Raw genomic sequence first — 12,269 nt, forward strand, 5'->3', positions numbered from 1 at the left:
AGGAAATATAAATTGTTTGGAAATGACAGTGGGCTAGTATGAAGAGCTTCAAAGAAGTAATATATGGTAAGAATGTTCTGGTGAGGATAAACGATGTGTCAGCAGTGACAAACATAAATCCACTGGGGGGGAGCAGGTCCCGTTATTTGTCAGATTTGGCAAAAGAATTGTGTTTTTTTTGGCTGGAACACACAATAACTGTGAGAGCTGAGTACTTACCAGGGCAAATTAATAATGTTGCAGAGTGGAAATCGAGGAATCTGACAGTTTTCAGTGATTGGAAGCTAGATCACATTTGTTTCAGAGGATAAAACAAGATGTGGGGGCCTCTGGATGTGCATCTTTTTGCAAGCAGGTTGCCTTTTCAAATAGACAGATGTTTGTGTTGGATTCCAGATTCAAGAGACTGTGCAGTTGGTGTGTTTTACAGAGTTGGTCAGGAATGCAAGCCTATGCTCCCCCTCCCACCGTTTGCAATGATTCAGAGGGTTTTCTCTGAAGGTGAAGAGGGACATGGAGATGATAGGTGCCTCATAACATATTTCTCGCAGGCATTGATTAACACAGCCACCACTGACTAAGTACAACGAATGGGAAAGTATTCAGATATATACTGAGGTGAGCTTCACTCATCACACCTATCTCACTCCAATAGAGATCAAGACGATCTATGGGGCAGGATCCTTTTCTTATCTCATGTGTTCCTTGAATGAAGCAGTGTTTTCCCACATGGTATGAAAGTGCATATCCTAAAGCAGTTTTAGGGGGAGGAATTACTGACAATGTGATGGCTTCCACAGGGAAGGCCAGACTATGTGATCCTCTATGATGCCTACTTTGACCTTTACCACACTCAAAGCCTATGATGGTGAGCACCAAATTTATGGAATATCACCATAGCCTATCCATTAAGGAATTGAATACAGTGGGTCTGGGGGTGGGTAGATACCGAAAGGATGTCATATGCCCAATATTACCAAAGCCCTAGCCACTGCTTAAGTTCAAGAGTGCCGGTGATGGAATGCTTGGATTTTTACTGTGAATGTGGGCAGGATGTGACACACTGAGATTGGGTAAAGTGTACCATAATAATGGGCATCTACCAACTCTTGGGCAAAGCAGTCCCCTGCCCCAATGTGGGCAGGATGTGTTGCACTGCGACTGGGAAAAAGTGTACCATGACAATGTGTGTTTGTACCAACTCTTGGGTTAAGCAGCCCCAGCCCCGTTCCCCCCGCCAGGAACAGTCCTAACACTTGGACATGTGTCCTAAGCAGATTAAACTTTTTTGACCCAATATGTTGGTTGGTTCATATTGGACTGATTGCTAGTTACTGCATTCAGCTTGAGCCCGGGTGCAATTAAGATGCCACTTATGCCCTCCTTTGGTGACCCCCCCAAGTCTTCTTCTGCTCTCCAGCAACAATTATTACATTGTCTACCCATCCATTCACCTTTGCCACTATCCCAAGTCACTTTTTATACTCTATCACTGTCCCCATAGCCGCCCACCCACCCTCCCACTCAGTTTATTAGTTTACCCATCGTTGGCACTACATTGGTATTAAGTAACTGTTTTACCATATCATGTAACAAACGATTCCTTGTCTGATCCTTCATACTACCACCTCTTTCCTTTGACATGTCCCATGTTGGGGTGGCTCTCTGTACGAGTATCTCTGATCAGTTTCTGCATATTCTTCAATGTTATCACCACCTATCTGTTACTGTCATGTACCGATGTTGTTTTAGATATAAAACCCAAGAGAAATAGTTTCCAAAAAAGAAAGATGCCAGTCCTGCAAATGGCTGATATTACTCTAGCTTGAACAGAGGCAAAACTGACCACTTATGTACAAGCAAATGTTGTTCTAGTGTTGATGTGAAGGAACTTCACAGAACCCAAGAGCAATGCTCTTCCCCAAGCTTTAAGGAAAATACAGTAAAAAGATGTTGTGACTCACTTTCATACTTGGCTTAAATACTAAGGCCACCCTGGTGACAAATTTCGATACATTGAACATCTTTCCTCCTTATGCCTCAGTATTCTTTTCTTAGGAATCCTTAGTCTCCCTCAGGGCATCTCCACTGATAATCATAAGCATTGAATGGCCCTATCTTCAAGCAGGATCCACTGCGACTTAAGAATGACATGAGCTATATTAGCAGAATTTCACTTATTTTAAAAAAAAGTTCCTATTCTTCTTTGTCATATGTAAATTTTTACTAGGTTTATAAAGCTGACAAAAAGAACTCTTTCACAACCGTTTTTAAAGAAAAAGTGAAAGAAAAGAAGGGAATCTCGCCACCATCCTGCTTCTGGAATCAGATCACCGGAGCACTGAGGTCAGATATAGAATTAGCCAGTACCTTTGGTTTTACTAAAATGATATGTATGAAATACTTATGAGGTGGGCTTTTAGCAGGTCCTCTTCATTCATTGATCTTTTGTGTCATTCCCATTTTTATTCTGCCTGCCACAACATACAGCATGGGGCAATGGTCAGCCCACTTCTGCCGTTGGCTAACTTTACTGTGAGTGACTGCTTTCTGTCCTTTCACAAGGGCACATTTACACACAAAGTAGTTCAAGTCAGTGCTAAGGGCTAATACGTCAATGAGCGCATTTTGAGCCCAAACATGATTCACTGGGACCATCATCAGGAAGTAGTGTGAGTACCAAATTAGTAAATCTGCTTATATCCACAGAAGGGACTACTTCTCAGAGTGAGAACAGTGAAATCCAAAGCCTAGTTTAATTTATAATCTACAACAGTTTATGGTGTTCTCTGTAGTTAATTGTCTTTTCGTCTATTTCAGAACCAATGAAAATTGACTCCCCACTCCACTTTTGAGCAGCAAGACTCCATTCATTTGGGTGCACTGGACGCATTACGACACTCCACCTGGTGCCACGGTATCTTCTATCCTAATCGTAACTACAGCATTAGTAAGCAGGCTGTTTCCTCAGGCCTTTGCTTAAAAAAATTGAAGAGCCTGGTATTGCACCCTGTTGCCTAACCGATCTTTCTGGGCCCCATGCTATCTTCGTTTAATAGTAACTCGGCTCTTTTAAATCTATGCAGTTAAAAATTAGGAAAAAACAGAGAAAGCCTTTAGCAAATGTAAACATAAAAACAGCAAACACATTACTAAATCCGTTAAAAGGTATGAGTACTGTCTAAATTATTTTTAAATGATTACTAAATCAAACAAAGGAATAATTGCTATTTTACAAAAGAATACCGGGACTTTGGCACATATTCCTTCTCACATACCCGTTATTGGCCCTTCCAGAAAAGCAAAATGTAAACAAATGGTGGGCATTTTTTTTGCTGAGAAGGATGGCAACCCTAATCTCACCCTCCCCTTTTCTCCTTGGCCACTACTTGGAGGTCCCCGAGGTGACGCCTGCGTCTAAATAGAAGTCAATTTGGATGCTACTATTAACCCCCTCAACTCAACATAAGCAATTCTGTCTGTAAATGAAGATGGCCTGAAAATGCTCCAAAAAAAGTCGCACTTGCAGGCCATCTTAATTTACAACTCCTTGTTGAACCACCTGGGTATAAAGCCACAAACCCATCTTCCTCGACCACAGGTCGGCACGGCCCATAGTCTAAAGATCTATGAAGTGGCACACAATCTTCAGCAATACAGAACTAACCCACTTATTTTTCCAGCAATGCTTTTACAGACTGGAGCAATCTTGGATTCCACTTTGGTCCAGACCATTCAAATCACAGGGAAAAAACAAAAATGTGATGATTAGCACCTTTATTCAGAACCAAAACCCATAAGATGTTTGAGGGATCTAGCAACATAGCAAAAAGAGTATATGGTGCAATTCAAAACACCCTTCCCACCAAATCCATGAACCACAAAGCCAGTTGATTTCACTGAGCTGTCTGAAAATCGGCTTGCAAAGGGATCCAATATCTGAACCCAACTTTCCAATGCCTATTCTAACAAAACCCCAAAAAGAATCAATTCCTCTCCGTGGTTAACATATCATAACTTCTGGATATTTACAGAGTGTTTGTTTATCAACTGCCCGACTTGGAAGTTAGAGAAGGTTATAATTCTAGTGTAACATTAACATCATCTATGAAACCAGTGACACATTTGTTTAAAACTTGGGATTGCGCTGTATTATCGGTAAAGGTTAACCAACAGAAGTTGCTAATGCATTGCATTAGACAGTAGCGGTCCTTGAATCAGCTTCAAACTTTTTTAATTGGAAATGGAAAAAACATGAATCGCAAAGTGAATTAAAGGCAGTTGACGCAGATTCAGTGTTTGTCCCAATACAAATGCAGCCATCCGTTAATTTCTCTGTCTCTATTTAGGAAAAGGCATAGGGCCACATGTAGTAATCCCTAGATTTTGGGAGTTCCTAATTGCAACTTTTGTTGCGACTCAGAATTAGGAATTTGCTAAATGCGATGTACAACACTGTCTCAAACACTGTTTGCGGTTCCCAAATGGGTTGCAAAGGACCTGCCTCAACAATATTCATGAGGTAGGTCGCAATTTGCGACCCATTGGAAATAGCCTGCACTCCCAGGGATGTTGGCCTGCGGGGGTCAGCCGACCACCATGTCCCTTGGGGACCACTTCCTGTTTGGAAATGGGTTACCAACTCATTCACGGAGTCAGTAAGAGATGACTCTTTTGTCAGTGCTTTCCGGTCGCAAAACATCCATAAATGAGCCTGCAACTTGTTATTGGGAAGGGACGCCCTTAACACGTCCCTTCCTAATACTGACTCGCAAAGATGGTTTTGCGATTCGGTAATTGATAACAGAATCGCGAAATAGGGTCGGTACATGTCATAAGGTTATTTATTTGACGTTTGCGAACACTAAAAACCTGTACATGTGGTCCATAGTGATTTATTAGGTGAAAGCACTGCATTATAGTGTTCAGTCTTTCCCCACAAAGGACACTACTAATAACAAAATAAAGGTGCTATCAAAGCTGGCATTTTTACAAAATCAAATATAAACAGAATGGCAATATAAACCTGTGTTTCAGGATGTTAAGGGTAACATACATTGCCCGTGATACTTGTAGAGGTCTTCAGAATATATTGATTTTTAGCATCTAGGGAGCTATGAAAAGGTGAGACCTGGCTTTTGAAGTGGCCTTAGAAGGGGAAGGAACCATAACCTGGTGGAAGGCCCAGGAAGCACAAAGGGAAAGTGGAGCAGGATAAGGGGAGCGAAATACCTCTGCTCCCTTCTCTTCTAAGGGAGGTGCCCAAAAAAATCCAGAAGCGAGAAAATTTACATTGAAACAGGTCCCCCCATGTGCGTGTAGTGGGGTTCTACAGAGATGCCTAATCACCCTAAGGTAAGTGCACCCCTACCCCCCAACTAGGAGCTGCCCCTTACCATATCCTGGGGGAGGATTTCATGACCCGCCCATCTGACCCTGAAGAAGGAAAGAGACCAGGCATATTCTGGTACGGCCAGGTCAGCATGACAAAGTTGCAGGCGAACAAAGGTGAAAAGACAATCGAACACCACAAAATAAAGGCCACCGGCTCACAAATAATGGGCCAAACGGGGCAGCATAGACTCAGTAGAGTTTGGGATGCTAGGTGGCAGGACTAGTGCAGAAGAGACTGGGGATCACCTTCTAAAGCAGACCCATCACTTACAGCCCTGGTTGGCCACAGCAGGAAAAGCACTTGGTTAGCAAGTTAATCCAAGTAGTTGGGAGTCACCTAAAAAAGACACAGCATGGGCTCAGGCTCAAAGCCCAAGAGAGAGGAACACTGATCACGGAAAGCGTGTACATAGTTGTCAGTTTCTGAGCTATGAAAATACAATAACTGTCTGCCTGGAAGCAGTGTAATATTTTGTGGGTAAAACAAAAATACGTAGCCATGTCACTCCAAAAACTGGCTAATTAAATTTGTTAAATAAAATGAGGGCTCATGTCTGGCGTAGCCTGACAAGAAGCATAACCTTAATAACAACTGGTAAGGATGGCAGTGGTGGAGAAAACTCAGAAAACCCTGGACAGGCCACAGCGCTGATGGTGATCAGAGGCCATTCAGGTATCTCCAATGGTCTGATGTTAGGGAAAGGAACCACCGGCTGCAAATCTTCAGCAGGCTGTTGCATCATTCCTGCATTTCAGACCCATGGTCCATCCCTGTGGACAAAGCAATATCAGAACCTGGCAGCACAGGAACAATCAGCTGACAACATGAGTGAGAGGAGCATCTTCTTTTCAACATGCATCTGCAGTTTCTCCACTCCTCGAGTCACGTCCTTCAGTCCCAGAACAAGCTGTAGGGCTTTTCTCCTATCATGCTCCAGCCACTCCCCTTCTCAATAAGCTCCAGTCTTATTTCCTTCCACCAGTGACCTGCTCAGATTTAGCATTCACAATGCTGAATTTACCACTCCTTTTGAACCTACTGCCCTGGTTACCTTCATTACATCTGGATCTCAGTCAATATGGGCGGATGCTCCAAAATTCATGAGATGGGCAGGTAGTCTTACGCTGGAGACTCCGCTGTGGAGGGGCAATAGGCTCCCGCAGGTTGTGGCTCTTCAGGGCTTTTCTGCATGGGACACTATAGGTATCTCTATGTTGGGTGGCGTGTTACACAACAGGTCACTGAAGTCTTTTCAGAACCTACAAGCAGAGTACAATATGCACCGCAAGCAGTTCTTCCAATACATTCAGCTTTGTCATGCACTGTTGCCTACCATACTGTCTGCAGAGGACGTTCCCAAATACTCTCCCTTAGAGGCAAAGATGCTACTTACAAATATTAAAGACCCTAAATTGTCCACCATATACCAAATGCTCCTCTGCGACATGCCACATCTACTGGTGGGGTTGCAGGAGGAGTGAGAGCGAGATTTAGGCTTGTGGGAAGACTAGGATTGGCTCAAGGCGATAGCTGCTCCTAGAGAGACGGTACTAGCCTCCCAATTCCGCTTGATTCTGCTTAAATTGCTACACCGCACGAAGCTTACAAGAGTAAGGTTGTACCGCATGAGACTGATCACTGCCGGGAATTGTCTGCAGTGCAGCGAACCAGATGGGGCGCTTACTTCATACATTCTGGCAATGCCCTGCAATCTACTCCTTCTGGGAGCAGGGTGCTGGGTCACCTGGATGGCGTTTTGTGGAGGGGGGTATCCAGGGATCCCAAGTTCATCCTTTGAAACGCTATAGAAGATTTTAGAGGAGCAATAAATATCAGCAGGTTGCTGGTTCACCTGGATGGCGTTTTGAGGTGGGGATATCCAGGGATCCCAAGCTCATTCTCTGAAACATTTCAGAGGGTTTGAGGGGGTGGGGGGAAAGATATCAGAGGGCACTGCTCTGGATGGGTCAGAGAGTAGCAAAACAGGATATAGCACGTGCCTGGAACGACATGGAGGCTCTCTCTGTCGAGAGCTGGGCCACAGCATGGATTATTGTATGACCTTGGAACGCCCAATCTACCTGGTGATGGAGTTCCCCCCAGAAACACCACAAGATTTGGAAATATTGGGCTGAATACAGAGGAATGCAACCAGAGCCCTGCCTGGCCAGGTCCATGGTCCATAAATGGGGGGGTTCACTCCAGCAGCCCCGACCTTCACAGTTCCTACACTGGACATGGGGTGCTCAGGGATAGACATGCTACGACATGTTTTTTGTATTACGTTACTGTACATCCTTCCCATGGTGTTCACCTGCGATTTTGACAAATTTCGCTGTCTCTTTGTGTCTTCTTGCTCAATGCTCCGTACCACTTCTGGGAGTTGTTTGGCTAAAATAAATACAAATGTTTTCCAAAAAAGAAAATGTAAATCTCCTATGGAGTCTTGCATAGAACATGAACTTAGTAAAGCTTTGGAGATTATGGGCATCATTATGAGTTTGGTGGGCAAAACTCTTTGGATAGGAAGACGGTCAGTTCAATTTTCCGCCCGCTGGCCCAGCGGTAAACTACCCACAACATTGACATTAGTACGTAATCGAGCAGACGGCAATGTTGCAGTGTGTCCGATGCAACAGCACCCGTCGCACTTTTCACTGCCTGCAATTCAGGCAGTGAAAACTGTGACGGGGCTGCCCATGGGGGCCCCTGTACTACCCATGCTAGGTGCATGGGCAGTGCAGGCACCCCCATGGACCCCCAGCACCCTGTCCCACCAGCCCTTGCATGGCGGTGGAACTGCCTTGCAAAAGCTGGCGGACCTGGGACTCGTAATTACCAGGGTGGCGCTGCTTGCAGAGCTGTAAGATCGCCGGCACCGCCAGGCTGTTGGCTTGCGAAAAAATGACTTGCGAAAAAATGGTCAGACTGTTGCGCTTTCGCCACGGTCATAATGTGGCTGTCCTAGCACCGCCAGACTCTTAATTAGGGCCTATGTGTCCAGCAATGATTGATCGGTGTTATATATCTATTGCCATTTCAGAGTAGCTTTTGTAACATGACAGATTAACCTTACCTGCCGTTTTGTCAACTGGGTCCTGGATTCAAACTTTCTTAAGATAAAACTAATTTCCTAAATGTTCATAAGCTCTTAGTGACTCACCACTCCCTTTCGCTCTCGTAGCAATATTTCTTTGTAATGCTCTTCTTTTCCCGTAAGTTCACCACCTCGCCTCTTAATTAATTTGTTTGTTGTATTTAAAAAGCACTGACGCTGCTTAGAGGCTTTTTCAGAACTCTTGCACCCGGGGTGGCTGTTAGCTAGGGTACAGCTAATCTGTTTGGCAGAACTGGTGATATTTCTAATCGTTTTCTGCGAAGTCTGCTTCACAGCAGAGGTGCCATTTCCTACACAATTTTTTACTATGTTTAGTTTAAGTTTTTTTCATAACAAGCACATACAAAGAATATCAATTAAGCTTCTGCTCATTTCCCAGGTTACCTTTAAACTATTATTACCAATTTAAGCAGCTTTAATAAACTTCGATTTGACAAATACAACGCACATTAGATCTGGATCCATCATGTATGTCATCTTCCAAGTGCACTCACCTTAACCAGACACATACATTAATCTGATTTTTATAGGTTTCTTAGAGTTTGGGTTTTGGGTTTGTTAGGAGCACTGCTGTTGGTTGAATGACATAATATGAACTGACATTTTCTGAGAAGGTAGGGATGGAGTGATTGAGTGGGCCTGAGATCAAGGACTTCATTATTTAAAGATTATCACAATTTATTCACTAATGTAAAAGATGGAATGCAGGAATCCATAATAGTCTAACATAGTTATGCAAGAGATCAAGCAAAAATAAACCTCAAGATAAAGGTTGTATCCAGCCTACCCGTTGTTTTTGCCTTTGATTTGAGTATATTAAACTTGGTCTCTGCCCATTTCATTACTTCTCTTTTCCAACTCATGACACAGTGCAAAAACAAATTTCCCATTTACAGCTACACTGTATTCAGTTACAATCACCGCCAAATTGATAAACTTACTCTGTTTGCACTGTCTTAGCATAATATCGAGCAGGCAGATTCAGTTTTTGTATATGTTAGATCTGCCATTAATAGTTGTCAATTCTTGCTTACCAGCCTCCAAAAAGGTCAAACGACTGTGCAGACCCACACCTTGAGGTCAAAATCTGCAGCATTAGAGGTTCTTTGAAATGAGCAGACCTAGACACTGTGCTACATATTACTTAACTCAGTCAACGACGTGAGTTTTAAACCCACGCCGTTCTCCCATTCTGATTTCTGATCATCAAGAACTTAGTGTCAATTATCGTTGAATGACTGCTTTTCTACCATTCCCCAGTGCCATGACCAGCTGCAATGTTTTATGCTTTGGTAGACTGACTATTTTAACATCCCCATGTTATCTGGTGGTGCCTTATGAAATGCTCCAGCGGAAAGTCCTGCTTCTGACAAAGTTCATTAGTCAAAAGGTATTGCCTTGATATTTTCCTACACAAATGTTCAGTGTGTGACGAATTGCCTGTCTACAATTTCTGCCTGCCACTTACATTTTGTAAAGTATCATTCTCATGTTCCATGTTCTGGTAAATACCTCAGAAATGTTGAATGTCTCTGAGCTTTGAAGTGAAGCTGTGCTACTTTGTCCCAGTTACTTAGCTGTCGCAAGCTCTGCTAGTACCACCAAAGGACAGTGACCTAAAAACTTTTGTACTGCAGAATATTGTGGGGTGCTGGAGGGTTAATTGACGTACTATGGTGACTCAAGATATGTACTATCTTTTATGGTAAATATGCATGGCCATCAAATTATGTAACATTGAAGCAACTTACCTAAATATAAAATAAAATTATCAAGCACTCCATCTACAGCAATGCTCACCTGTGGGACTTTAATGACTCAACGTTCCATAAAACCACAGTGCCATCAGCTCCACCAGATACCAAATACATTGATTGAGGGGAAAATCTGCAGACTCGAACAGGGCTACTGCTGGGATGTTCAAGTACTGCCAGTGTGTGCCCATTTTGAGGATTCCATAACTTAATAGTACCATCAGTTGAACACGAAGCTAAAATATCACCAAGAGGGGAGAAGCAACAGCAGTGAACAGCGTATGTGTGCCCTTTCAATGGAGAATAGGAAAGTTCTACAAAGTTACTCATCTCGTACACACGGATGGTTTTGTCCATGGAACATGTTGCCAGGTAAGAGGAGGAAAAGGCACAGCAGTTGACATCATCACTATGGTCAGCTAGCGTTTGAGTAAGTGTCACCAACAACATATCGAAGAGCAACCTGTAACATGACAAATAATACGTGGCTTAATCTTTTTTAATACAGGTTGTTTTCAAAAGTATAAACCACAAACAAAATGGAGCACCTCTACAACCTTATTAAGTACTAAATACAGTGCAATATTAATCTACTCCTCCGCACCACATCAGCTCCCACTACAAACATTTGCTCAGTTAAAGGTCAAAAGTGCATGTAGGCATTTTCAGAATTACAATGATTAAGTTTTAATCTATATTGGGAACTCTTAAGGCCTCTGAGTCACGAACAGTTTTGGTCAATGGGTACCTACCACAAGCCCAACATGCCCTTCCTTCGCCGACAGTCCAACAGCCCTAACAACTAAGGGGGTCATTCTGACCCCGGCGGTCTAAGACCGCCGGGGCCAGGGTCGGCGGGAGCACCGCCGACAGGCCGGCGGTGCCCTGCAGGGCATTCTGACCGCGGCGGTTCAGCCGCGGTCAGAAGAGGCAAACCGGCGGTCTCCCGCCGGTTTACCGCTGTCCTTAGAATCCCCCATGGCGGCGCAGCTTGCTGCGCCGCCATGGGGGATTCTGACACCCCCTACCGCCATCCTGTTCCTGGCGGTTCGCCCGCCAGGAACAGGATGGCGGTAGGGGGTGCCGCGGGGCCCCTGGGGGCCCCTGCCGTGCCCATGCCAATGGCATGGGCACGGCAGGGGCCCCCGTAAGAGGGCCCCGCAAAGTATTTCAGTGTCTGCTAAGCAGACACTGAAATACGCGACGGGTGCAAACTGCACCCGTCGCACCCCTGCAACTACGCCGGCTCAATTCTGAGCCGGCGTCCTCGTTGCAGGGGCATTTCCTCTGGGCCGGCGGGCGCTCTTTTGGAGAGCGCCCGCCGGCCCAGAGGAAATGTCTAAATGGCCGCCGTGGTCTTTTGACCGCGGTGCGGTCATTCAGCGGCGGTACCTTGGCGGACGGCCTACGCCGTCCGCCAGGGTCAAAATCAGGCCCTAAGTCTGTTAATATTGCTCAAAAAAATATTTCAGAAACATGTCCATAGCTGTAGAATTGAAGAATAATTGCTAAAAATGTGCCATTTCACCTACCAAACAATTGCAGAGACTAAGCAACCAGTTATTCACTTCTGGAGTCTGTGTTGACTTCCAGAATTCTCCAACTGTCTAAATGGTCACCACCAAATGCTGCAAGATTAGCTCACTTCCAACTTCACCCAGGTCATGTTTCTAGGCACCATATCTCTCCACAGCCAGGTGTAGGAAAGTACCATCTTTCTTGGCATGTTACCCCCAACTTTACATGTATGTCAGTATGTGTTTGCCTGTCTCACTGGGACCCTACTAGCCAGGACCCCATGCTCATAGTTTGTGGTCTAAATGTGTATGCCTGTGTAGTGCCTAACTGTGTCACTGAGGCTCTGCTAATCAGACCCTCAGTGCTCATGCTCTCTCTGCCTTTAAATTTGTCACTATAGGCTAGTGACTACATTTACCAATTTCAATTGGCATACTGGACCCTCCTTCGTAGTCCCTAGTATATGGTAACTAGGTACCCAGGG

General features: G+C 44.4%; 1 protein-coding gene across 1 annotated transcript in view; it reads right to left on the reverse strand.

Moving 5' to 3' along the window:
- WDSUB1 (WD repeat, sterile alpha motif and U-box domain containing 1) overlaps window positions 1-12,269 on the reverse strand; it is a 357,702-nt gene that overhangs the window by 282,436 nt on the left and 62,997 nt on the right. Inside the window, exon 2 of the mRNA XM_069224186.1 lies at window positions 10,314-10,730. Within this exon, the coding sequence (XP_069080287.1) occupies window positions 10,314-10,717 (404 nt within the window). The 5' untranslated portion in view covers window positions 10,718-10,730. The remainder of the gene's footprint in view (window positions 1-10,313; window positions 10,731-12,269) is intronic.

The sequence above is a fragment of the Pleurodeles waltl genome, chromosome 3_1, assembly GCF_031143425.1.
Source record: "Pleurodeles waltl isolate 20211129_DDA chromosome 3_1, aPleWal1.hap1.20221129, whole genome shotgun sequence".
Taxonomy (NCBI): domain Eukaryota; kingdom Metazoa; phylum Chordata; class Amphibia; order Caudata; family Salamandridae; genus Pleurodeles; species Pleurodeles waltl.